The sequence below is a fragment of the Nanorana parkeri genome, unplaced genomic scaffold, assembly GCF_000935625.1.
Source record: "Nanorana parkeri isolate BGI_ZX_2015 unplaced genomic scaffold, ASM93562v1 scaffold2869, whole genome shotgun sequence".
Classification (NCBI taxonomy): Eukaryota; Metazoa; Chordata; class Amphibia; order Anura; family Dicroglossidae; genus Nanorana; species Nanorana parkeri.
Window position 1 is genome coordinate 53,263 of NW_017309137.1, and position 27,260 is coordinate 80,522.

The following is a 27,260-nucleotide window of genomic DNA, read 5'->3' on the forward strand; positions in this document are numbered from 1 at the left end:
GCAGGCCGAATAGGCCCTGGGGGGGGGGGTCACACACTGTTTTCTTATTATTATTTCTGTGGACTGTCGACAGTGAAACACTTTCCTGTATTCTGTGACGGCCGTCCCGCTTCTCTGCTGACATTTGGGGTGTCTCCTCCCCTCGGAGAATCTGAGGCTGGCGGAGGTTACAATGGTTCCCGGGGTTGTATCTCTGACTTCCCGGATCCGTATTGGTGGAGAGGATGATGGAGGTGTCTACAGGATAGATTTGGGGTGTTGAAGGTGACGCACTTCAGTCTTATACTAACCAGGTCTTTATGGTGGGGAACTTCCCGACCTCCTGACCGGTTGGGCCGGTGGGAAGACCTGTTTTCGGGGTGGTGTCACCTGCACACAACTAGATGTGACATCAGAGCAGCCAATCAGAAATCCTTTCAGTGTTAGCCAATGGCAGTATGTAGGCCGAGGTCAACAATTATCGGGGGAGGGGTCAGAGACATGAAGAGGGGGTCACGTAGGAGCAGATCTAGATTGGACATATGTGGCGGGTGGGCGGAGTCTGTATCCTTATGGAGTCTTTGAGGTCTAGATACACATAGAAAGGGACTCGCACGGCTTCTATTAGTATACGGTATATACTCTCCTGTGTTCTATTCATCTGGTTCTGGGATCCAATAAACACTCCGCACAGAACCGGGGTCACCTGATACATTCTACATCTTTCTTTTCCCAACACACATAATATATATATATATGTATACACCTTTTATTACTACACACATTACTTATGAGGGGACACCCCTCCCCCGAGGGGACACCCCTCCCCCCCCTCCGTGTCGGATTGTTATATTATAGAAAGGTATGGGGATGTCACAGAGGGTGGGGGGGGAGCAGAGACTGTAACAGGCATACCCTACTATTGGAGCCTCCACGAAATGAAGAAGCCAACAGACGACTCGGCCTATCAAGCTCCACCCATATACCTCATGATCACTTGTCCCCGGGATGAACCCCCTTTACAAACAAATTCTTTATCCTCCAGTTGTCCTTTTTGGACTAAACATTTCCACCTGTAACAAGGCATTGGACATTCGTCAAAAGAATCAGCAAGTCAGTTTCCTCCGCTTCGGCTTTTAGCTGTAAAACGTTTCCCGCACTTTGAAGAGAGCGAGGGCGCTCCTTGGTGTGTGTTCTCATGTGGTGAACGAGGTCTCCTTTCTGAATGAAACCTTTCCCGCACTCTGAACACGAGTAAGGACGCTCGCCCGTGTGAATCTTTTGGTGTCGATGAAGATCTCCTTTCTGAATGAAACTTTTGCCACACACTGAGCAAGAATAGGGACGCTCGCACGTGTGAATCTTCTGGTGCTGGTGAAGTTTTCCTCTCTCGAAGAAACTCTTCCCGCACTCTGAACACGAATAAGGACGCTCGCCCGAGTGGATTTTCTGGTGTCGATGAAGATCTCCTATTTTGATAAAAGTTTTGCTACACTCTGAACATGAATAGGGACGCTCCCCTGTGTGAACCCTCTGGTGCTGAAGGAGTTTTCCTCTCTCCAAGAAACATTTCCCGCACTCTGAACATGAATAAGGACGCTCAGCGCTGTGAATTCTCTGGTGTGCAATCAATTTTAATTTGTGAGTGAAAGATTTTCCACATTCTGGACATAAAAATGGACACTGAGCTTTGTGATCTTTCTGGTGTGCAAGGAGTTTGTTTCTCTCAGTGAAACCTTTTCCACACTCTAAACAGGAATAGAGATTCTCACAGGCGTGAGTTCTTTGGTGTTTAACAAGGGTAGCTTTCTTTGTGAAACATTTCCCACACTCTGAACATGAATACGGGCGCTCGCCCGTGTGAATCCTCTTGTGTTTGATAAAGCTATCTTTCAGACGGAAAGATTTTCCGCACTCTGAACATAAATGAGGAAGCTCACCCGTGTGAATTCTTTGGTGGTTACGAAGACATCCTCTGCTGATAAAACATTTCCCACACTCCAAACACGAATAGGGGCGCTCACCCGTGTGAATTCTGTGGTGTTGAAGAAGTTTTCCCTTCTGAGCGAAACTTTTTCCGCACTCTGTACACAAAAAGGGGCGCTCCCCCGTGTGAATTCGGTGGTGTTCAAGAAGTTTGCCTTTCTCAGTGAAACCTTTTCCGCACTCTGTGCATGAATGGGGGCGATCACCCGTGTGAAGTCTCTGGTGCTTTCGAAGATTTCCTTTCTTGGAGAAGCGTTTCTCGCACTCCGAACATGCATATGGCCGCTCACCTGTGTGGATTTTCTGGTGGTGCAGAAGGTGCGTTTTCTGCTTGAAAAATTTCCCGCACTCTGGACACGAATAGGGGCGCTCACCTGTGTGAATGCTCTGGTGTTCAATAAGATTTCTTTTGTCAGTGAAACATTTTCCACACTCCGAACATAAAAATGGGTACAAAACTGTGTGGATTCTCTGGTGCAGGAGAAGTGATCTTCTCTGCTTGAAAGATTTCCCGCACTCTGGACATGACAATGAACTCTCTCCTGTGTGATCTCCTTCGTGGCTTACAGAAGGTTCCTCAGGATTAGGCGGATCAGTCGATCTCTCCGCACTGTGAGGATCTTGATGGACATCTGAGGTCATGTGACGCGATTGATCAGAAGGTTCCTCAGGATTGGACGGATCCATCGATCTTCTCTGAACGGGAAGAATTGACTTTGGGAGAATGTTGCGCAATGTCGCCGTCTTCTGCTTCACCGTCTGGAGATATAATAAGACGTCCCTCCGATGTCTTTATATTCCACTTCTGTACATCTGTGAGAGAGTAATGATGAGTACATGTTATATTTGTATCCGTCTTCCCTTCAGGGGTCATATCTATCCTTCAGGGGTCATATCTATCCTTCAGGGGCCGTATCTATCCTTCAGGGGCCGTATCTATCCTTCAGGGGCCGAATCTATACTTCAGGGGCCGAATCTATCCTTCAGGGGGTCATATCTATCCCTCAGGAGCCGTATCTATCCTTCAGGGGTCGTATCTATCCTTCAGGGGTCGTATCTATCCTTCAGGGGTCGTATCTATCCTTCAGGGGCCGTATCTATCCTTCAGGGGCCGTATCTATCCTTCAGGGGCCGTATCTATCCTTCAGGGGTCGTATCTATCCTTCAGGGGCCGTATCTATCCTTCAGGGGTCGTATCTATACTTCAGGTGCCGTATCTATCCTTCAGGGGCCGTACCTATCCTTCAGGGGCCGTATCTATCCTTCAGGGGCCGTATCTATCCTTCAGGTGCCGTATCTATCCTTCAGGGGCCGTATCTATCCTTCAGGGGTCGTATCTATACTTCAGGTGCCGTATCTATCCTTCAGGGGCCGTACCTATCCTTCAGGGGCCGTATCTATCCTTCAGGAGTCGTAGCTATCCTTCAGGGGCCGTATCTATCCTTCAGGGGTCATCCATATCCTTCAGGGGCCGTATCTATCCTTCAGGGGTCGTATCTATCCTTTCAGGGTCGCATCTATCCTTCAGGGGCCGTATCTATCCTTCAGGAGTCGTAGCTATCCTTCAGGGGCCGTATCTATCCTTCAGGAGTCGTAGCTATCCTTCAGGGGCCGTATCTATCCTTCAGGAGTCGTAGCTATCCTTCAGGGGCCGTATCTATCCTTCAGGAGTCGTAGCTATCCTTCAGGGGCCGTATCTATCCTTCAGGAGTCGTAGCTATCCTTCAGGGGCCGTATCTATCCTTCAGGAGTCGTAGCTATCCTTCAGGGGCCGTATCTATCCTTCAGGAGTCGTAGCTATCCTTCAGGGGCCGTATCTATCCTTCAGGAGTCGTAGCTATCCTTCAGGGGCCGTATCTATCCTTCAGGAGTCGTAGCTATCCTTCAGGGGCCGTATCTATCCTTCAGGAGTCGTAGCTATCCTTCAGGGGCCGTATCTATCCTTCAGGAGTCGTAGCTATCCTTCAGGGGCCGTATCTATCCTTCAGGAGTCGTAGCTATCCTTCAGGGGCCGTATCTATCCTTCAGGAGTCGTAGCTATCCTTCAGGGGCCGTATCTATCCTTCAGGAGTCGTAGCTATCCTTCAGGGGCCGTATCTATCCTTCAGGAGTCGTAGCTATCCTTCAGGGGCCGTATCTATCCTTCAGGAGTCGTAGCTATCCTTCAGGGGCCGTATCTATCCTTCAGGAGTCGTAGCTATCCTTCAGGGGCCGTATCTATCCTTCAGGAGTCGTAGCTATCCTTCAGGGGCCGTATCTATCCTTCAGGAGTCGTAGCTATCCTTCAGGGGCCGTATCTATCCTTCAGGAGTCGTAGCTATCCTTCAGGGGCCGTATCTATCCTTCAGGAGTCGTAGCTATCCTTCAGGGGCCGTATCTATCCTTCAGGAGTCGTAGCTATCCTTCAGGGGCCGTATCTATCCTTCAGGAGTCGTAGCTATCCTTCAGGGGCCGTATCTATCCTTCAGGAGTCGTAGCTATCCTTCAGGGGCCGTATCTATCCTTCAGGAGTCGTAGCTATCCTTCAGGGGCCGTATCTATCCTTCAGGAGTCGTAGCTATCCTTCAGGGGCCGTATCTATCCTTCAGGAGTCGTAGCTATCCTTCAGGGGCCGTATCTATCCTTCAGGAGTCGTAGCTATCCTTCAGGGGCCGTATCTATCCTTCAGGAGTCGTAGCTATCCTTCAGGGGCCGTATCTATCCTTCAGGAGTCGTAGCTATCCTTCAGGGGCCGTATCTATCCTTCAGGAGTCGTAGCTATCCTTCAGGGGCCGTATCTATCCTTCAGGAGTCGTAGCTATCCTTCAGGGGCCGTATCTATCCTTCAGGAGTCGTAGCTATCCTTCAGGGGCCGTATCTATCCTTCAGGAGTCGTAGCTATCCTTCAGGGGCCGTATCTATCCTTCAGGAGTCGTAGCTATCCTTCAGGGGCCGTATCTATCCTTCAGGAGTCGTAGCTATCCTTCAGGGGCCGTATCTATCCTTCAGGAGTCGTAGCTATCCTTCAGGGGCCGTATCTATCCTTCAGGAGTCGTAGCTATCCTTCAGGGGCCGTATCTATCCTTCAGGAGTCGTAGCTATCCTTCAGGGGCCGTATCTATCCTTCAGGAGTCGTAGCTATCCTTCAGGGGCCGTATCTATCCTTCAGGAGTCGTAGCTATCCTTCAGGGGCCGTATCTATCCTTCAGGAGTCGTAGCTATCCTTCAGGGGCCGTATCTATCCTTCAGGAGTCGTAGCTATCCTTCAGGGGCCGTATCTATCCTTCAGGAGTCGTAGCTATCCTTCAGGGGCCGTATCTATCCTTCAGGAGTCGTAGCTATCCTTCAGGGGCCGTATCTATCCTTCAGGAGTCGTAGCTATCCTTCAGGGGCCGTATCTATCCTTCAGGAGTCGTAGCTATCCTTCAGGGGCCGTATCTATCCTTCAGGAGTCGTAGCTATCCTTCAGGGGCCGTATCTATCCTTCAGGAGTCGTAGCTATCCTTCAGGGGCCGTATCTATCCTTCAGGAGTCGTAGCTATCCTTCAGGGGCCGTATCTATCCTTCAGGAGTCGTAGCTATCCTTCAGGGGCCGTATCTATCCTTCAGGAGTCGTAGCTATCCTTCAGGGGCCGTATCTATCCTTCAGGAGTCGTAGCTATCCTTCAGGGGCCGTATCTATCCTTCAGGAGTCGTAGCTATCCTTCAGGGGCCGTATCTATCCTTCAGGAGTCGTAGCTATCCTTCAGGGGCCGTATCTATCCTTCAGGAGTCGTAGCTATCCTTCAGGGGCCGTATCTATCCTTCAGGAGTCGTAGCTATCCTTCAGGGGCCGTATCTATCCTTCAGGAGTCGTAGCTATCCTTCAGGGGCCGTATCTATCCTTCAGGAGTCGTAGCTATCCTTCAGGGGCCGTATCTATCCTTCAGGAGTCGTAGCTATCCTTCAGGGGCCGTATCTATCCTTCAGGAGTCGTAGCTATCCTTCAGGGGCCGTATCTATCCTTCAGGAGTCGTAGCTATCCTTCAGGGGCCGTATCTATCCTTCAGGAGTCGTAGCTATCCTTCAGGGGCCGTATCTATCCTTCAGGAGTCGTAGCTATCCTTCAGGGGCCGTATCTATCCTTCAGGAGTCGTAGCTATCCTTCAGGGGCCGTATCTATCCTTCAGGAGTCGTAGCTATCCTTCAGGGGCCGTATCTATCCTTCAGGAGTCGTAGCTATCCTTCAGGGGCCGTATCTATCCTTCAGGAGTCGTAGCTATCCTTCAGGGGCCGTATCTATCCTTCAGGAGTCGTAGCTATCCTTCAGGGGCCGTATCTATCCTTCAGGAGTCGTAGCTATCCTTCAGGGGCCGTATCTATCCTTCAGGAGTCGTAGCTATCCTTCAGGGGCCGTATCTATCCTTCAGGAGTCGTAGCTATCCTTCAGGGGCCGTATCTATCCTTCAGGAGTCGTAGCTATCCTTCAGGGGCCGTATCTATCCTTCAGGAGTCGTAGCTATCCTTCAGGGGCCGTATCTATCCTTCAGGAGTCGTAGCTATCCTTCAGGGGCCGTATCTATCCTTCAGGGGCCGTATCTATCCTTCAGGGGGTCGTATCTATCCTTCAGGGGCAGTATCTATCCTTCAGGGGTCATCCATATCCTTCAGGGGCCGTATCTATCCTTCAGGGGGTAATATCTATCCTTCAGGGGGTCATATCTATCCTTCAGGGGCTGTATCTATCCTTCAGGGGTCATCCATATCCTTCAGGGGTCATCCATATCCTTCAGGGGTCGTATCTATCCTTCAGAGGTCGTATCTATCCTTCAGGGGCCGTATCTATCCTTCAGGGGCCGTATCTATCCTTCAGGGGTCATATCTATCCTTCAGGGGTCGTATCTATCCTTCAGGGGCCGTATCTATCCTTCAGGGGCCGTATCTATCCTTCAGGGGCCGTATCTATCCTTCAGGGGCCGTATCTATCCTTCCTCATCATTGGACGCACTCATACCTTCACCTCATTGGGAACATTAGATGGTGGTGGAGATATATCGACGACAGTCTTCTATGAACAGTAAAGATTTCTAATTCTTTATTGAATTGAAGTTCTTATGACTTACTTGTGTCCGTATGTAGAGAAGATTCCTCCTGTTCACTCTTCATCATCACCTCCCCCTCCTCCGTAGACTGCTGAGCTCCTCCCACCAACGTCTCTTCTTCTTCTACTTTTACCTCAACTCTGATGTCTTCCAGTTCTTCATCCTAAACCCCGAAGATGACGGAACAGATATGTGACCGGGAAGAGATTACATCGGGGAATGTCTCCTCATAGCTCAGAATACATCTTTATATTTACACGCCGAGTCCCATCTACCTGGCCATGGTGGGGGACGGTGAGATCTTCCTGGGTGGGATCCCGGGAATACAGAGGACGGGGACATCTCTCTGGTGGGTTCCTCTTACTGGATCCATCTGTAGGAGACACACAATGACTCAACGTCTCTTCTTCTTCTTTGACGTCTTTCATTTCTTCAACCTGAACCCCGAAGATGACGGAACGGATCTGTAAAAGGGAACAAGAAATCATATCGGAGAATAGAATATATTTAAGATGTATCCGGTCTATAAATGGCGGCTCTGGGTGGACGGTTGGATAGATGGCTCTATATTTAGGATGCATCCGGTCTATAAATGGCGGATTGTATGCGGTCGATGATGGAAGAGGAAACATACAACGGGAAGTAACCAGAAGTATAAACATAAAATGATATCTTCTTACCGCCTCAACTTCCAGTTCCAGCAATGTCTTCTCTATACTTCCTCGGAGCTGACCTTAAACCTAGAACTTCCCCTTTATACTCATACATCACTTCCTGTCAGTTCCTGACATCACTTCCTGTGTGGATTCCACGTTAGATCGCCGCCTAGTGTTGAATGTGAATACTGCAGGTTACGTCTCATCGTGTTGTCCTCGGCTGTACTGCGATAGTTGATGGGCAGTGTGGCTCGGCATGTGGGCACTGTTGCTGTATTGTGACAATTGAGGGATAAGGACTTCTTCGAGTGGAAATGGGACCCGCGGCACATCATCTTGGTCATGGTATGCGCTTCTTGAACCAGCGTTGAACGCGGTTGCGCACGGTGTGAGCTGGTTGGTCGGTTGGAAGCCCAGATTCTGGATCTAAAAAATGTAACTTGGAAGCACCAACAACATGGAGAGGAGCTTGGACCTGGACCAAACCGCGCCCCCCCCCCCCTGTTCACTTGCGGGACCCCATATGGGGTCGCGACCCACACTTTAAGAAACACTGTTCTAGATAACATACAATATATATCGGACCATATTCAATGGTTATCATTAGACTTGTGCGCCGTCAAATAAAAATTCGTTCCGTTTCGGAATATCCGTTATTTCGTAATTCGTAATTCGTGTCCGAAACTCAATTCGGATTGGTAGGAAATACGGATTTTCGTTAGTTTCGGCACATTTCCGTAACTTTACGAACATTCGTTAATATCGGAGTCGATGTGGTCGTTGTTTTTTTATCCGAAATACGAATTACGTTAACGGATTCCGTATTCCGAATTCCGTATTTCGGACTTTAAAAAAACCATCAACTCCAATGTAAATGTATTTTGCTTTTTACCTTCAATATAACGAATGTTCGTAACGGAACGAAAATACGTCGACGGAATTTCGTATTTCCTGCCTGTGTATTGTAACGCGACTCTCAGCAGCAGAAGAGACAACCTCTGATTGGTCAACCAAAACGAAAACAGGAAAATTGTATTACCATACTTACCGCAATGTTCCTTCCCCGACAGCTCCATGTCAGCACACAATGGTGCAGGCTCCGCCCCCCATTGTGTGCTGACATGGAGCTGTCGGGAAATACGAATTCCGTTAACGGATTCCGGATCCGAATTTCGGACTTTAAAAAAAAAACTACCATCAACTCCAATATAAATGTACTTTGCTTTTTACCTTCAATATAACGAATGTTCGTAACGGAACGAAAATACGTCGACGGAATTTCGTACTTCCTGCCTGTGTGTGTATTGTAATGCGACTCTCAGCAGCAGCGCATCCGTATCTCGGATTAAAAATGTTGTTCAACCTCATTTACAGGGGTAACATTAGTTCCCGTTTCCAAGAAATTCGGATCCGAAATTCGTTAACGGAATTCCGTATTTCGGATATAATTCGGAAACTGCCATTCGGATTTCGGATGCTTCCGAATCTACAAATCTCAGGAAAATTCCTACGCATTTCGGTCCGTAACGAAACGAATGGCACATGTCTAGTTATCATAGGCTCAGTGGCGTAACAATCGCCATAGCGACCCAGGCGGCCGGTATGGGGCCCGGGCACAGGGGGGCCCCGGCCGCAAGCAATCAGGGGGGCCCCATACAACATTTTGCTACGGGGCCCTGTGATTTCTAGTTACGCCCCTGCATAGGCTGCTTTATATCGGCCTTTAGGCCCCGTTCACACTGCGCGATATCGCGCTCCAATGCATCTCAATGGGGCCTCGTCCGTCGCTGCCGATTGCTCATCATTGCCGGTTGCCGTGGAGACAGTCGGCTTTATAATCCTCCGAGTGCGTCTGCGGCTCCAAGACCCAGATGAAATCAACAGCGAGTTAGCGCGTAGGGCGGAGCCTGGCGGACGCGGATTGGAGATTGCACGGCGGGCGGCGCGGCTCCTGTGTGATCCGTCTTTCAGAGAACACGGGGAGGGAGGTGGCGGGAATACATTTTATTTGAAGTTTTACATCTACTTTCCTCATGCGAGAAGTTTTTTTTAATAAAAGGAAGTTTTTTTAACTTTGCGGTTTTACGCCCGGGGGCCGTTTTTTATATTTTATTGGATGCGTCGGTGACGACGCGCTGACGTCACTTTCCGTGCCACGATTGTGGAGAGGCGGCCTTTGTGTAAGATCGATTGGAGACCCATGAAAGCGATTTCTAGACCTGTTCAGGTCTATTTTATAAGGTGAGCGGCCCGCCGAGAGGGGTGAGAGGCACACGGAGAGGGGTGAGCGGCACACGGAGAGGGGTGAGCGGCACACGGAGAGAGGTGAGAGGCACGCGGAGAGGGGAGAGAGGCACACGGAGAGGGGTGAGCGGCACACGGAGAGAGGTGAGAGGCACGCGGAGAGGGGAGAGAGGCACACGGAGAGGGGTGAGCGGCACACGGAGAGAGGTGAGAGGCACGCGGAGAGGGGAGAGAGGCACACGGAGAGGGGTGAGCGGCACACGGAGAGAGGTGAGAGGCACGCGGAGAGGGGAGAGAGGCACACGGAGAGGGGTGAGCGGCACACGGAGAGAGGTGAGAGGCACGCGGAGAGGGGAGAGAGGCACACGGAGAGGGGTGAGCGGCACACGGAGAGAGGTGAGAGGCACGCGGAGAGGGGAGAGAGGCACACGGAGAGGGGTGAGCGGCACACGGAGAGAGGTGAGAGGCACGCGGAGAGGGGAGAGAGGCACACGGAGAGGGGTGAGCGGCACACGGAGAGAGGTGAGAGGCACGCGGAGAGGGGAGAGAGGCACACGGAGAGGGGTGAGCGGCACACGGAGAGAGGTGAGAGGCACGCGGAGAGGGGAGAGAGGCACACGGAGAGGGGTGAGCGGCACACGGAGAGAGGTGAGAGGCACGCGGAGAGGGGAGAGAGGCACACGGAGAGGGGTGAGCGGCACACGGAGAGAGGTGAGAGGCACGCGGAGAGGGGAGAGAGGCACACGGAGAGGGGTGAGCGGCACACGGAGAGAGGTGAGAGGCACGCGGAGAGGGGAGAGAGGCACACGGAGAGGGGTGAGCGGCACACGGAGAGAGGTGAGAGGCACGCGGAGAGGGGAGAGAGGCACACGGAGAGGGGTGAGCGGCACACGGAGAGAGGTGAGAGGCACGCGGAGAGGGGAGAGAGGCACACGGAGAGGGGTGAGCGGCACACGGAGAGAGGTGAGAGGCACGCGGAGAGGGGAGAGAGGCACACGGAGAGGGGTGAGCGGCACACGGAGAGAGGTGAGAGGCACGCGGAGAGGGGAGAGAGGCACACGGAGAGGGGTGAGCGGCACACGGAGAGAGGTGAGAGGCACGCGGAGAGGGGAGAGAGGCACACGGAGAGGGGTGAGCGGCACACGGAGAGAGGTGAGAGGCACGCGGAGAGGGGAGAGAGGCACACGGAGAGGGGTGAGCGGCACACGGAGAGAGGTGAGAGGCACGCGGAGAGGGGAGAGAGGCACACGGAGAGGGGTGAGCGGCACACGGAGAGAGGTGAGAGGCACGCGGAGAGGGGAGAGAGGCACACGGAGAGGGGTGAGCGGCACACGGAGAGAGGTGAGAGGCACGCGGAGAGGGGAGAGAGGCACACGGAGAGGGGTGAGCGGCACACGGAGAGAGGTGAGAGGCACGCGGAGAGGGGAGAGAGGCACACGGAGAGGGGTGAGCGGCACACGGAGAGAGGTGAGAGGCACGCGGAGAGGGGAGAGAGGCACACGGAGAGGGGTGAGCGGCACACGGAGAGAGGTGAGAGGCACGCGGAGAGGGGAGAGAGGCACACGGAGAGGGGTGAGCGGCACACGGAGAGAGGTGAGAGGCACGCGGAGAGGGGAGAGAGGCACACGGAGAGGGGTGAGCGGCACACGGAGAGAGGTGAGAGGCACGCGGAGAGGGGTGAGAGGCACACGGAGAGGGGTGAGAGGCCCGTTGAGAGGCACACGGAGAGGGGTGAGAGGCACACGGAGAGGGGTGAGCGGCGCGCCGAGAGGGGTAAGAGATGTGACATCCAGGACGAGGAAACATAAAAATAAAGATACAAAAGTTTGGTAGTTTTGCGATATTTATAAATGTGAAAGTAAATCGCGAGACAATGGGCGGGGCTCCCAACACATTCATCCTGGAGCTGCATGCGGCACATGTCTCCCGGTCCGTCCCTGGTTGGGAGGAAACGCGTCGGTGTGTTGGTGGACGCGGCCCATGGAGTCGGACCCGGTACTGCTTGTCCTTGAAGGGGCGCGATGAGGCTTGGAGTTGAAACAGCAGCGGCTCTTCTCTTTGCTGGACGCGACGCACGTTCGTCAGATAGGTGGAAGCCGCGATGGGGATACCATACGCTGAATGTCATGCGTCTTCATCGGCCGCTTTGAGTCTGGAATTCTTATGAACGTCATGACGATTAGGGACGCACCGATACCGACACTTGTACCGGTGCGGGTTCCGAGTGTTTGGGCCAGTACTCAATCCAGCCAAATACTCCCCATGCTTATTCTGATACCGGAACTTCCAGCATCAGGAAGCTGGGGGGGGCGGCAAGAAGTTACACGCCGTCGGCTTCTTGATTGGCCGGGAAGCCAGCTCCATGCTTCTTCATCACCAGCGATTCGGCCAATCAGGAAGCCGGGCAGCATGTAATGACTTTCACCCCGGATTCTTGATTGGTCCATGCCCCCTCATCACTCGGTGACGAGGGACCATGGAGACGGCTTCCCGACTAATCAGGAAGCCGGAGGGGTGGGTAATGACTCCACACCCCCCCCGGCTTCCATGCTCCTTCATCACCGGTGACAAAGGAGCATTACTTTCTGTGGGAAATGTTTCTTGCCCTCTGAACATGCATGCGTTGTCGCTCACCTGTGTGGATTTTCTGGTGTGCAACAAGGCTACTTCTCTGAGTGAAACATTTGTCGCATTCCGAACACGAATATGGTCGCTCACCAGTGTGACTTCTGTGGTGTTTGAGAAGTTCTCCTTTGTGAATGAAACCTTTCCCGCACTCTGAACATGAATGGGGACGTTCACCCGTGTGCTTTTTCTCGTGTCTATCAAATGTTTTTCTTTCTGCAAAACATTTCCCGCATTCAGAACATGAATATGGTCGCTCACCGGTGTGAATTCTTAGGTGTTGAAGAAGGTGTCCTTTCTGGCTGAAACCTTTTCCGCACTCTGAACATGAATGGGGACGTTCGCCCCTGTGACTTTTCTCGTGTCTGTGAAGTGTTGTTTTTTCTGCAAAACATTTCCCGCACTCGGAACACGAATATGGTCGCTCACCAGTGTGCCTTCTCTGGTGTTTAAGAAGTTCTCCTTTCTGAATGAAACCTTTTCCGCACTCTGAACATGAATGGGGACGTTCGCCCGTGTGACTTTTCTCGTGTCTATCAAATGTTGTTTTTTCTGCAAAACTTTTCCCACACTCGGAACATGAATATGGTCGCTCACCGGTGTGAATTCTTAGGTGTTGAAGAAGGTGTCCTTTCTGTCTGAAACCTTTTCCACACTCTGAACATGAATGGGGACGTTCGTCCGTGTGGATTCTCTGGTGCAGGAGAAGCGATCTTCTCTCCTTGAAAGATTTCCCGCACTCTGCACATGAATGCGGCCGCTCTCCTGTGTGATCTCCTTCAGGGCTTACAGAAGGTTCCTCAGGATTAGAAGGACCTCTTGATCTCTCCGCACTGTGAGGACCTTGATGGACATCTGAGGTCATGTGACGCGATTGATCAGAAGGTTCCTCAGGATTGGACGGATCCATCGATCTCTCTGAAGGGGAAGAATTGACTTTGGGAGAATGTTGCGCAATGTCGCCGTCTTCTGCTTCACCGTCTGGAGATATAATAAGACGTCCCTCCGATGTCTTTATATTCCACTTCTGTACATCTGTGAGAGAGTAATGATGAGTACATGTTATATTTGTATCCGTCTTCCCTTCAGGGGTCATATCTACCCTTCAGGGGTCATATCTATCCTTCAGGGGTCATATCTATCCTTCAGGAGCCGTATCTATCCTTCAGGGGTCATATCTATCCTTCAGGGGTCATATCTATCCTTCAGAGGTCATATCTATCCTTCAGGGGTCGCATCTACCCTTAAGGGGCCGTATCTATCCTTCAGGGGCCGTATCTACCCTTAAGGGGCCGTATCTATCCTTCAGGGGCCGTATCTATCCTTCGGGGGTCGCATCTATCCCTTAGGGGCCGTATCTATCCTTAAGGGGCCGTATCTACCCTTAAGGAGCCGTATCTATCCTTCAGGGGCCGTATCTATCCTTCAGGGGTGGTATCTACCCTTAAGGGGCCGTATCTACCCTTCAGGGGCCATATCTACCCCTCAGGAGCCGTATCTACCCTTCAGGGGTCATATCTATCACTCAGGGGCCGTATCTATCCTTCAGGGGCCGTATCTATCCTTCAGGGGCCGTATCTATCCTTCAGGGGCCGTATCTATCCTTCAGGAGTCGTATCTATCCTTCCAGGGCCGTATCTAACCTTCAGGGGCCGTATCTATCCTTCAGGGGTCGGCCGCCCCCAGGGCTAGAAGCTGGGGGTTTCTGCCGCCGATTTACAGGGGAGCACTTGGCCTGGGAGAAGGCAGTGGTAATGGCCGGCTGACGGAGAAGAGGCCAGGTCCCAGCATCAGCCTTTTGAGAGGAATACTGCTTTGGGGACGTGTGTTCTGCCGTGGGGACGAAGGGCTGGCAAGTGGTACAATAATGAGTGTCTGCACCAACTGTGAAGCATGGTGGAGGTTCCTTGCAGGTCTGGGGCTTGACTTTCTGCCAATGGAGTTGAAGATTTGGTCAGGATCAATGCTGAGAAATACAAGCAGAGACTTATCCATCGTGCCATACAGTGTATATAGTATCTCATTTGTTGGTCACATGACGTTATATTGAGGAATGGAGATGGACCTTCATATGGTGTACAGTATCTCCTCCTCATTTGTTGGTCACATGACGTTATATTGAGGAATGGAGATGGACCTTCATATGGTGTACAGTATCTCCTCCTCATTGGTTGGTCACATGACGTTATATTGGGGAATGGAGATGGACCTTCATATGGTGTACAGTGTCTCCTCCTCATTGGTTGGTCACATGACGTTATATTGAGGAATGGAGATGGACCTTCATATGGTGTCCAGTATCTCCTCCTCATTTGTTGGTCACATGACGTTATATTGGGGAATGGAGATGGACCTTCATATGGTGTACAGTATCTCCTCCTCATTTGTTGGTCATATGACGTTATATTGGGGAATGGAGATGGACCTTCATATGGTGTACAGTATCTCCTCAATTCTTCTGGTGATGACTAGAGATTTCATACACCGTATACCTCCACCTCATTTGTCGGGAACATTAGATGGTGGTGGAGGTATATCGATGACGGTCTTTCTATGAACAGATTTCTAGCTCTTCATTGTACGGAAGGATGTGAGTATCTGTCTTGAACGAGGACAGTATACACTTTACCTAATTACAAGACAAATGGTCTACTTCTGTATTTATAATGGTGATATTTTCCATAAAAGCTGTAAAAATGAGGAAGAGTCTTCAATTTTTTTTTAGTCAGTGGAGATAGAAGTTCTATTTCATCCCATATAACGATGTGAATACACATTTTATACTCCGAGAGGCACAACGAACATGTGACCCGTTCCTGTGTTTATGACTTACTTGTGTCCGTATGTAGAGAAGATTCCTCCTGCTCACTCTTCACCATCATCTCCCCCTCCTCCATAGACTGCTGAGCTCCTCCCACCAACGTCTCTTCTTCTTTCACCTCAACTTTCATGTTTTCCAGATCTTCACCCTAAACCCCGAAGGTGACGGAACAGATATGTGACCGGGAAGAGATTACATCGGGGAACGTCTCCTCATAGCTCAGAATACATCTTTATATCTACACGCCGAGTCCCACCTACCTGGCCATGGTGGGGGAGGGTGAGATCTTCCTGGGTGGGATCCCGGGAATACAGAGGACGGGGACATCTCTCTGGTGGGTTCCTCTTACTGGATCCATCTGTAGGAGACACACAATGACTCAACGTCTCTTCTTCTTCTTTAACTTCATCTTTGACGTCTTTCATTTCTTCACCCCAAAGATGACGGAACAGATCTGTGAAAGGGAACAAGAAATCACATCGGTGAATGTTCTCTCATAGATTAGAATATATCCGGTCTATAAATGGCGGCTCTGGATGGACAGTTGGATAAATGGCTCTATATTTAGGATGTATCTGGTCTATAAATGGCGGCTCTGGAGGGACAGTTGGATAAATGGCTCTATATTTAGGATGTATCTGGTCTATAAATGGCGGCTCTGGAGGGACAGTTGGATAAATGGCTCTATATTTAGGATGTATCTGGTCTATAAATGGCGGCTCTGGAGGGACAGTTGGATAAATGGCTCTATATTTAGGATGTATCTGGTCTATAAATGGCGGCTCTGGAGGGACAGTTGGATAAATGGCTCTATATTTAGGATGTATCTGGTCTATAAATGGCGGCTCTGGAGGGACAGTTGGATAAATGGCTCTATATTTAGGATGTATCTGGTCTATAAATGGCGGCTCTGGAGGGACAGTTGGATAAATGGCTCTATATTTAGGATGTATCTGGTCTATAAATGGCGGCTCTGGAGGGACAGTTGGATAAATGGCTCTATATTTAGGATGTATCTGGTCTATAAATGGCGGCTCTGGAGGGACAGTTGGATAAATGGCTCTATATTTAGGATGTATCTGGTCTATAAATGGCGGCTCTGGAGGGACAGTTGGATAAATGGCTCTATATTTAGGATGTATCTGGTCTATAAATGGCGGCTCTGGAGGGACAGTTGGATAAATGGCTCTATATTTAGGATGTATCTGGTCTATAAATGGCGGCTCTGGAGGGACAGTTGGATAAATGGCTCTATATTTAGGATGTATCTGGTCTATAAATGGCGGCTCTGGAGGGACAGTTGGATAAATGGCTCTATATTTAGGATGTATCTGGTCTATAAATGGCGGCTCTGGAGGGACAGTTGGATAAATGGCTCTATATTTAGGATGTATCTGGTCTATAAATGGCGGCTCTGGAGGGACAGTTGGATAAATGGCTCTATATTTAGGATGTATCTGGTCTATAAATGGCGGCTCTGGAGGGACAGTTGGATAAATGGCTCTATATTTAGGATGTATCTGGTCTATAAATGGCGGCTCTGGAGGGACAGTTGGATAAATGGCTCTATATTTAGGATGTATCTGGTCTATAAATGGCGGCTCTGGAGGGACAGTTGGATAAATGGCTCTATATTTAGGATGTATCTGGTCTATAAATGGCGGCTCTGGAGGGACAGTTGGATAAATGGCTCTATATTTAGGATGTATCTGGTCTATAAATGGCGGCTCTGGAGGGACAGTTGGATAAATGGCTCTATATTTAGGATGTATCTGGTCTATAAATGGCGGCTCTGGAGGGACAGTTGGATAAATGGCTCTATATTTAGGATGTATCTGGTCTATAAATGGCGGCTCTGGAGGGACAGTTGGATAAATGGCTCTATATTTAGGATGTATCTGGTCTATAAATGGCGGCTCTGGAGGGACAGTTGGATAAATGGCTCTTGTTGTGCGTGTAGTGGTATCTTCTGGAGATAGAAGACTTCACAGTGACTAGAGAGGACCAAAGCAAATATAGTGGGGGGGAGGGGGGTTACTGGGTGTATATATAATATATCTTATTACCTCCTCTGCTGCCAGTTCCAGCAATGTCTCCTCTCTACCCACTTTTAACCCGGAACTTTCTATTAATGTGACCTCACTTCCTGTTTCTTAATTACATCACTTCCTGTCTCCGTTCAACGTCACTTCCCGTCTGATTTACACTGACAATGAGTGATGTCTCCACCTTGTGGAGGATATAAGTTCTGCAGCCTCGGTTGTAATATTCTGATGGCAGTTTCTGGGTCGGATCTTCATTGGTATATAAAGTGAGGATTCTCTTTGTTTGGGATCATTTATTAAACTCTCCTCGGATATGTCAGGAGGACGCGTCGACTCACATCGGTCATCAGGAATTATTTCTTAAAACCCACGGCCAGCTTTGTTTTAATGGGACAATTCTCCACGACGCACTAATCTAAGGTGACATCTCCACTGACCTCCATTGCAAAGACGTTCCTTCCGCACAGACCACCAAAGGGGACACTGTCATCACATGACACCGACGTAGTCTGTAAGCCGCGGATGATGATGATGATGATGACCTCCATATCAGTGATAAGGGAAATTGACTGTAAGATAATGGAGCCCATCACTGTGACCATCATGAGAAGAACCAAGATGTCTCAAAACTAGGGCTGCAACAACTAATCGACATAATCGATTATTGATAAAGTTGTCAACTTTTTCAATAATCGATTAATCGGCTTCCGATCAGTTGGCCCTGTTCACGGCTTCCCACATGCTGCACGTCGCACTATTCCCCACCTCACACTCGCCGCTGCCAGGCCCGCCCGCCCGCATCCACGCTCTACACGCCGCACCTCCTCCCCCTCTTACACTCACTACCCGCCCACATCCACGACCGGCACAGGTGCGCGGCGAAGATGTAGTAAGGAGGAGCAGGTGTGAGGGACAGGTCCGATCTCAGAAGCAAGTTGCTGGAAGACTGCTCAGGTAAGCCTGCACCCCCCCCCCCCCAGAACTTAATAATCGGCTAACTAATCGATTTTGAAAATAATCGTTAGCTGCAGCTCTACTCAAAACAGCAAGTATTCAGCGCAGTAGCACACCCTTCGTAGAGACTGTATGCTATACCACCTACACCTTTATGTCTTGCCACTAGTGAACCATTGCTGCACTGACTTGCGCCCCTCTCTCACCTGCTGCTCAGCAGATCCTAAATGAACGCCGGTGCTCAGGGGTAGGGCCTATGCAGGAATAAACCCGCTCGAAAACCAGAGATTATTTAATTGGAGGCCGTGATGCCAGAAACCCTAAAAGGTGCCCATGCACCGCACGATTCTCGCACGGGAATGGCGGGAAATCCCGCGATCGCAGGAGAACCGTGCGGTGCATGGGAGGCGTGCGACCGTTTCTACTGTACGGCCGCGCGTCTTCCGTCGAACCAGCAGGCTGGAAAGCCCGTACGGTTCTCGGCGAGTGAGTGGCCTGCTGGTTCGACGACTGCGCACACCCTCAAGGGGGGCGTGGCTTGCGATGATCGCAAGTACGATCTGCCTGTCCAAGACGGGCAGACCGTACGTTTTTTTAAAGTGCTTTACAACCCTCGCAAGGCAAAAGTCTGGCGAGGGTTGTAAAGTGTATGGGCACCTTAAAGGAGAACTACGAGGGGGGGAGGGGCTTTTCACTCACCTCATAGTTCTAAGCCGACCTGTGACAACTGACCCCGTAGTTCTCCTTTAAGTCTCCGTTAAGTCGAGAGTGAAACCAGGGTTCCACTGACTGAGAAGCCTCCGCAGTCGCGATCCACAACCCCCCCTCATCCATAAGAGGCGCGACACCAAGGCGCTTCGTGATCGTCAGATTTCCTGCGAATGGGGGATTCCCGACGAGGCTCCTGGTCTCTCATCTCCACAAAATAATTCCTATGCTGACCCCCGGCTGGCGGTGTTCGAGTTCTGCATTCCTGGAATATACCTGTAACCATGCCGACTCCAACGTCCCGGCCTCAACAAGCCAGGAAGATCCATATGGACTGGTCACCTCGCTGACTTCACACGGCTCTCTCACCTAGGTGGAGACGCCCCACCTTCTAGAACAGCGGTTCTCAACCTGCGTAACCTCGGGACCCGCATTCGTCCTCGGACATCAAGTGGCGACCCGAGTCGCACTGCAATGGAACGCACGGCATCGCGGTGCGATCCTCAGCTTGGGGTCCAGTGCTGGGCTGCTGTGACGGAGCTCCATCCGTGCATGCGTTGCTGGTACCACTCCCTGTAGGTCACATGCGGAAACTGTAAGCAATGCACGTGTGGGTGGAGCTCCCTCGCGGCCATAGCTCCAGCCCACCCCACCTCCAGCTGACACTCGGCGCCGGGCAGCATATTCTGAATGGCTGCGCTAGGGGGAGGCCGAGGAGCCTCTCGCATAGAAAAGTGGAAGGCACGCCGGCGACCCGCTGAAAACAAGGTCGCGTCCCACTTTTGGGTCACGACCCACCAGTTGAGAACCAAGGTTCTAGAACATGCTACCTGATCCTGATCTTCAAGATCCGGCGATTTTCGCTCGATCGGATTGTTCTTACCCCCCGTTTAAAGGAGAACTATGGGGGTCAGTGTTTTTCCCCCATAGTTCTCCTTGGGGTAACGGGAGGACACAAACTAGCGTCCTCCCGTCACCCTAAGCTCAGTATACAGCTCGCGGTATCCGAGACGCCGCAGCCGGAGCGGATCCCGACGTAGGCGACGGGATCCGCCCAGCTGCGTGAGGAGTGACAGCTATCTAGAGCCAGCTGTACCCGCCCCCTCCCCCGTCCGTTCCGCCAATCAGATCGGAGCGGGGAGGGGGGAATCCAGCCCCTCCCCCTGTCACGGCAGAGAGCCGTGACAGGATCGAGAAGTGAGCGAACGCCGGTATGTGTTCTCTCACCTCCCGATCTACTGAGCCGACCTGTGACAGTCTCATTGTCACGGGTCGGCTAGAACTATGAGGTGAGTGACAAGCCCCTCCCCCCCTCATAGTTCTCCTTTAATGCTAAAGGCCTTAACAACCCTAATAAAAGAGCTATGCTTTGGAAAGAGATAAACCTCTGTGATAGTTCGGGGAATATAGCACAATGGTGAGCGCTAAGTGACCGCTCCTGAAGCCCACTTCACCATAAAAGGACGGTCTGTATTCAGCATAAATCAAGCATAACAGTTCATTCAGGAGCCTCATCAAGACATTGTGGTTGGTCTCACCGACCTCTGTCTGTCCCACACACTCCGCGTGTGATAGTCCCAGGACTTTACCGTATTTGTCTGTGAATACAGTCCTCAGCTCCAAGCAGTTCAGTAGCCACCCCTCGTGGGTCACCGTCCCTCTCTGTCCCCCCGATAGGTATCTCAGGGTCACCGTCCCTCTCTGTCCCCCCGACAGGTATCTCAGGGTCACCGACCCTCTCTGTCCCCCCGACAGGTATCTCAGGGTCACCGTCCCTCTCTGTCCCCCCGACAGGTATCTCAGGGTCACCGTCCCTCTCTGTCCCCCCGACAGGTATCTCAGGGTCACCGTCCCTCTCTGTCCCCCCGACAGGTATCTCAGGGTCACCGTCCCTCTCTGTCCCCCCGACAGGTATCTCAGGGTCACCGTCCCTCTCTGTCCCCCCGACAGGTATCTCAGGGTCACCGTCCCTCTCTGTCCCCCCGACAGGTATCTCAGGGTCACCGTCCCTCTCTGTCCCCCCGACAGGTATCTCAGGGTCACCGTCCCTCTCTGTCCCCCCGACAGGTATCTCAGGGTCACCGTCCCTCTCTGTCCCCCCGACAGGAAGCCTCTCGCATAGAAAAGTGGAAGGCACGCCGGCGACCCGCTGAAAACAAGGTCGCGTCCCACTTTTGGGTCACGACCCACCAGTTGAGAACCAAGGTTCTAGAACATGCTACCTGATCCTGATCTTCAAGATCCGGCGATTTTCGCTCGATCGGATTGTTCTTACCCCCCGTTTAAAGGAGAACTATGGGGGTCAGTGTTTTTCCCCCATAGTTCTCCTTGGGGTAACGGGAGGACACAAACTAGCGTCCTCCCGTCACCCTAAGCTCAGTATACAGCTCGCGGTATCCGAGACGCCGCAGCCGGAGCGGATCCCGACGTAGGCGACGGGATCCGCCCAGCTGCGTGAGGAGTGACAGCTATCTAGAGCCAGCTGTACCCGCCCCCTCCCCCGTCCGTTCCGCCAATCAGATCGGAGCGGGGAGGGGGGAATCCAGCCCCTCCCCCTGTCACGGCAGAGAGCCGTGACAGGATCGAGAAGTGAGCGAACGCCGGTATGTGTTCTCTCACCTCCCGATCTACTGAGCCGACCTGTGACAGTCTCATTGTCACGGGTCGGCTAGAACTATGAGGTGAGTGACAAGCCCCTCCCCCCCTCATAGTTCTCCTTTAATGCTAAAGGCCTTAACAACCCTAATAAAAGAGCTATGCTTTGGAAAGAGATAAACCTCTGTGATAGTTCGGGGAATATAGCACAATGGTGAGCGCTAAGTGACCGCTCCTGAAGCCCACTTCACCATAAAAGGACGGTCTGTATTCAGCATAAATCAAGCATAACAGTTCATTCAGGAGCCTCATCAAGACATTGTGGTTGGTCTCACCGACCTCTGTCTGTCCCACACACTCCGCGTGTGATAGTCCCAGGACTTTACCGTATTTGTCTGTGAATACAGTCCTCAGCTCCAAGCAGTTCAGTAGCCACCCCTCGTGGGTCACCGTCCCTCTCTGTCCCCCCGATAGGTATCTCAGGGTCACCGTCCCTCTCTGTCCCCCCGATAGGTATCTCAGGGTCACCGTCCCTCTCTGTCCCCCCGATAGGTATCTCAGGGTCACCGTCCCTCTCTGTCCCCCCGATAGGTATCTCAGGGTCACCGTCCCTCTCTGTCCCCCCGATAGGTATCTCAGGGTCACCGTCCCTCTCTGTCCCCCCGATAGGTATCTCAGGGTCACCGTCCCTCTCTGTCCCCCCGATAGGTATCTCAGGGTCACCGTCCCTCTCTGTCCCCCCGATAGGTATCTCAGGGTCACCGTCCCTCTCTGTCCCCCCGATAGGTATCTCAGGGTCACCGTCCCTCTCTGTCCCCCCGATAGGTATCTCAGGGTCACCGTCCCTCTCTGTCCCCCCGATAGGTATCTCAGGGTCACCGTCCCTCTCTGTCCCCCCGATAGGTATCTCAGGGTCACCGTCCCTCTCTGTCCCCCCGATAGGTATCTCAGGGTCACCGTCCCTCTCTGTCCCCCCGATAGGTATCTCAGGGTCACCGTCCCTCTCTGTCCCCCCGATAGGTATCTCAGGGTCACCGTCCCTCTCTGTCCCCCCGATAGGTATCTCAGGGTCACCGTCCCTCTCTGTCCCCCCGATAGGTATCTCAGGGTCACCGTCCCTCTCTGTCCCCCCGATAGGTATCTCAGGGTCACCGTCCCTCTCTGTCCCCCCGATAGGTATCTCAGGGTCACCGTCCCTCTCTGTCCCCCCGATAGGTATCTCAGGGTCACCGTCCCTCTCTGTCCCCCCGATAGGTATCTCAGGGTCACCGTCCCTCTCTGTCCCCCCGATAGGTATCTCAGGGTCACCGTCCCTCTCTGTCCCCCCGATAGGTATCTCAGGGTCACCGTCCCTCTCTGTCCCCCCGATAGGTATCTCAGGGTCACCGTCCCTCTCTGTCCCCCCGATAGGTATCTCAGGGTCACCGTCCCTCTCTGTCCCCCCGATAGGTATCTCAGGGTCACCGTCCCTCTCTGTCCCCCCGATAGGTATCTCAGGGTCACCGTCCCTCTCTGTCCCCCCGATAGGTATCTCAGGGTCACCGTCCCTCTCTGTCCCCCCGATAGGTATCTCAGGGTCACCGTCCCTCTCTGTCCCCCCGATAGGTATCTCAGGGTCACCGTCCCTCTCTGTCCCCCCGATAGGTATCTCAGGGTCACCGTCCCTCTCTGTCCCCCCGATAGGTATCTCAGGGTCACCGTCCCTCTCTGTCCCCCCGATAGGTATCTCAGGGTCACCGTCCCTCTCTGTCCCCCCGATAGGTATCTCAGGGTCACCGTCCCTCTCTGTCCCCCCGATAGGTATCTCAGGGTCACCGTCCCTCTCTGTCCCCCCGATAGGTATCTCAGGGTCACCGTCCCTCTCTGTCCCCCCGACAGGTATCTCAGGGTCACGGACCCTCTGGACCTCTCCGGCCTTCCTGGCTGTGTCACCTTGTGCTCGCGCACGCAGCAGAGTCTGCCTGTGGTCCTGTGCCTCCTGCACACCCACAACTCTTCTCTAAGGTCTCGTTCACACCCAGGCGTATTGCAAAAAAGTCGCGCGACCGTGGCGCGTTTCCGAAGGCCACTTGGCTGTATCCCGATGGAAACGCGCAAACAAAACGGCCCAAAGTAGTACCTGCGCCTTTTCGGGCGTGGGCCGTTTTGTAGCGCGTTAGGGGACGGGCGGGAATATACGCCGAGGTGGGAACGAGACCATTGAATACAATGGGATTTAGATGTTTGAGCGTTTTGTAGAGCGTTCGCCGAGCGTAGACCGCGCCACGAAACGTTCGGGTGTGACCGAGGGCTAAATCCCACATGCTGGCCATTAACATTCCGGCTACTACTATATCCGTTACTAGCGCTACCTCGCCATTCGCCTGGATTAACCTTATTAAAATGTTTGTACTCCCTCACATCTTATATACCGTATTTAGCGGTCCATAAGACGCACCGGACCATAGGACGCAGGGAGGTCCGGCGCGCCTTATGGAGCACTCGACAGACCGTAGCTTCTGTGACAGAAGCTGCAGTTAGTGACCGCTGAGACAGGGGGCGCTGTGACTACACTGTGATGACACAGAGCAGGCGAAGAACGTCCGTTCTTCTTCTGCTCTATGGTGATCTCCATCGTCGCCGCCGCCGCTCGGTTTTAATACGAGTCATCTCGTTAGATCGCTCGTATTAAACGAGCAGCGGCTCCTACTACTCGCCCGTAGGGTTGCCACCTTTTCTTCAAGCGAAACCCGAACACTCTAGCAACGCGCTGAAATTTTTTGGGGGGGGAGAGTGAGTGGCGGCTTATTCATATGTAAATAGCGCCCATTCATAAACATCACAGTCAAAACTATTCTCAGGGGGGGTCCGGTAGCCCCTATCTTCATTTTGGTTGCCCCTGTCTGGCTGACATCATGTGTCCGGGTTTCTGCTGCCACGAAACCCGGACACGGCATTCAAAACCCCGACCGTCCGGGTGAATCCTGGACAGGTGGCAACCCTACTCGCCCGGCGCCCGAAACTGCACGTCTCGGGCGTCGGGATTCGCTCCACAAGACGCAGGCACATTTCCCCCCCTCCTTTTGGGGGGAAAAAAGTGCGTCTTATGGAGCGAAAAATACGGTATGTTCCGAGCGCTCCCTATTCCCCTTTTGCCTTCCTATCTAAAAAAAAAGTACAGAGTATCCTTGACAATTTGATATGGAATGGCAAGCACCACAGAATATCGAGACTATGGGGTCTGTTCCCCAAGCTGCCGAGGGACCGATCTGAAGTGAAGTGAGGCGAACGCTGTTCGGCTATTCGCTTCAGGCTGATTTCAGCCGTACATCGGCTTGCTTCGCGTGGCTTCGGGTCGGCCGAACATGCTCAGCATGTTCGGCCGACCCGAAGTGCAGAAGGAGTTCGACTCAGCCGATCCGACGTCTGGATGGGCTGAGCCGAACCCCCGGCGGGCTACTCACTGCTGTTCGGGCTCTTCTCTGCCGAAGAGCAGTGAGTGAATAGCCGAAAATGCCGCATTCGGCTCGGCTTTTCCGCTCCGTCCCTCAGAGGGGCCGAGCAGGACAGAAAAAAAGTTCAAAAAGTAAATAGCAAACGATAGTGCGGAGCTGGCAGTGACAGCTAGCTCCGCCCAATAGTTTCCTATTGAGCGGAGCCATGTCAGAATAGAGAAAAAAAAAAAAAAAACTTTTCCCATTGAAAAGCATTGGGACATTACTATTGGCTATTTCCGAATTGCAATAGCCAATAGTAAACTAGCTTTGTACCCGCCCTCTGCTCGATGGACCTGATGGGGAACTGCAGCAGAGGGCTACTTTATCTTACGAACATGCTACAGACCCGCCGAACATCGTACGGTTGCTCGGCGGGTTTTCAAACATGTAAGTTTAAAGTCGTGCGACCGTACAGTAGCGGAGGTCGCACGTCTTCCACACACCTTACCACAATCGTACGATCGCGGGATTTCCCGCCATTATCGCAAGGTGTGCGGGGACCTTTAGACGACATGCAATTGTCAAATTGGGTGAGTTTGGGGCTTACATGCTGTCTATACTGATAGCCATTTACTATCATTTGAGGAGTTACGTAGCAAATATAACCTTCCAGTTAGGGATTTCTACAAATACCTCCGCATACGACATTATTTGCAATCAATAAGTGTTAGAGGGGGAACGCTCCTTAAGAGAGGCCTACATTTTTTTTGCACTAGTTCTTCACGCAAGAAGGGAATCTCCTTCTTTTATAATCTTCTCAGTGAGCCCTTATCTCAGGATAAATTACCGTCTATGCAGTGGTGGGAAACTGAATTAAACTTTTCAATTTCCCCGGAACAATGGTACAAGGAGATCTCATGGCCTTTGAAATCATCGAGATGTTTGAGTCACTGGGAATCCCTACAGAAAATTTTACACAAGTGGTACTTTACACCACAGAAACTCGCTAGAATGTATCCCTCATCCTCACCGCTTTGTTGGCGAAATTGTGGAATGGTTGGCTCCTTGCTACATATCTGGTGGTCTTGTGTCTCCATCAGATCCTTTTGGGATTCGGTCTTCTCCTTTATTTCCACAGTTACTCACTTTCCTTGTAATGGGTCCCCACAATTTGCCTTATTGGGGATTGGACTAAATGATTGGCCTTTTGATTCTAGAACTGTAGTCTCACATGTCCTTATAGCTGCTCGCCTGGCAATAGCGCGGGCTTGGAAACAATCGGAACCTCCGTCACTCAGCGTAGTTGTACAAATATTAAACACGCATGTCCATTTTGAATTTTTGTTTGCAAAAGCTAATATGAAACTCCGCAATTTCAACTTACAATGGGCCTGCTGGTTGACAGACAACAGATGCCTGACTCATGTATTATGAACCCAACTAATATTACTAACAGTGTTAAAACACAAAAACAAAAAACAAAAAACGCCCCCTCCCCGGTCCGTTCCGCCAGTCAGCGCCAGGGGGGCGGGTACAGCTGGCTCTGCCTCTAGATAGGCGGAGCCAGCTGTCGCTCACGCAGCTGGGCGGATCCCGTCATCTAAGGCCCCGTTCACATGTAGCGAATTGTCGCGCGATTTTTTCCGCCGCGATGTCGCGCATTTTTGCCGCGCCATATCGCGAGAAGTCGCCGGGCCAATGCTATTCAATGGAGCTGTCTTAACTCCGCGTCGCAAGTCGCTTCTACCGGACCCTTTTTTTCGGCGGATCTTGCGCGATTTCGCTTTTTTTCTATGGGGCCCGACGGGGAAGGTCGCGCTACCGTCGCTGGATCGTCGCCCCGAAAGTCGCGCTATCCCGGCCGCTGACAAGGTATGTCGCTACATGTGAACGGGGTCTAAGTCGGGATCCGCTCCGGCTGCGGCGTCTCGGTATACCGCCAGCTGTAGCTCCCTATGTACTGAGCCTAGGGTGACGGGAGGACGCTAGTTTGTTCACACCTAGGCGTACTGCACATGCGAGTCCGTCGTGCGTTTTTTGCGGTAAATAAAAGTCGCGCGACCGTCGCGCGTTTTTCCCAAGGCCACTTGGCTGTGTCCCGATGGAAACGCGCAAACAAAACGGCCCAAAGTAGTACCCGCGCCTTTTGTCTGACTCGGGTATCATAAACC

General features: G+C 52.0%; 1 protein-coding gene across 1 annotated transcript in view; it reads right to left on the bottom strand.

Annotated features, from left to right (window-relative positions):
* LOC108802451 (zinc finger protein 629-like) overlaps positions 1-27,260 on the bottom strand; it is a 39,974-nt gene that overhangs the window by 7,939 nt on the left and 4,775 nt on the right. Inside the window, exons 4-9 of the mRNA XM_018574306.1 lie at positions 19,103-19,245; positions 17,854-17,985; positions 15,384-15,438; positions 12,560-13,585; positions 1,140-2,507; positions 65-237 (exon numbers count right to left, since the gene is read on the bottom strand). Of these exons, the coding sequence (XP_018429808.1) occupies positions 65-237; positions 1,140-2,507; positions 12,560-13,585; positions 15,384-15,438; positions 17,854-17,985; positions 19,103-19,245 (2,897 nt within the window). The remainder of the gene's footprint in view (positions 1-64; positions 238-1,139; positions 2,508-12,559; positions 13,586-15,383; positions 15,439-17,853; positions 17,986-19,102; positions 19,246-27,260) is intronic.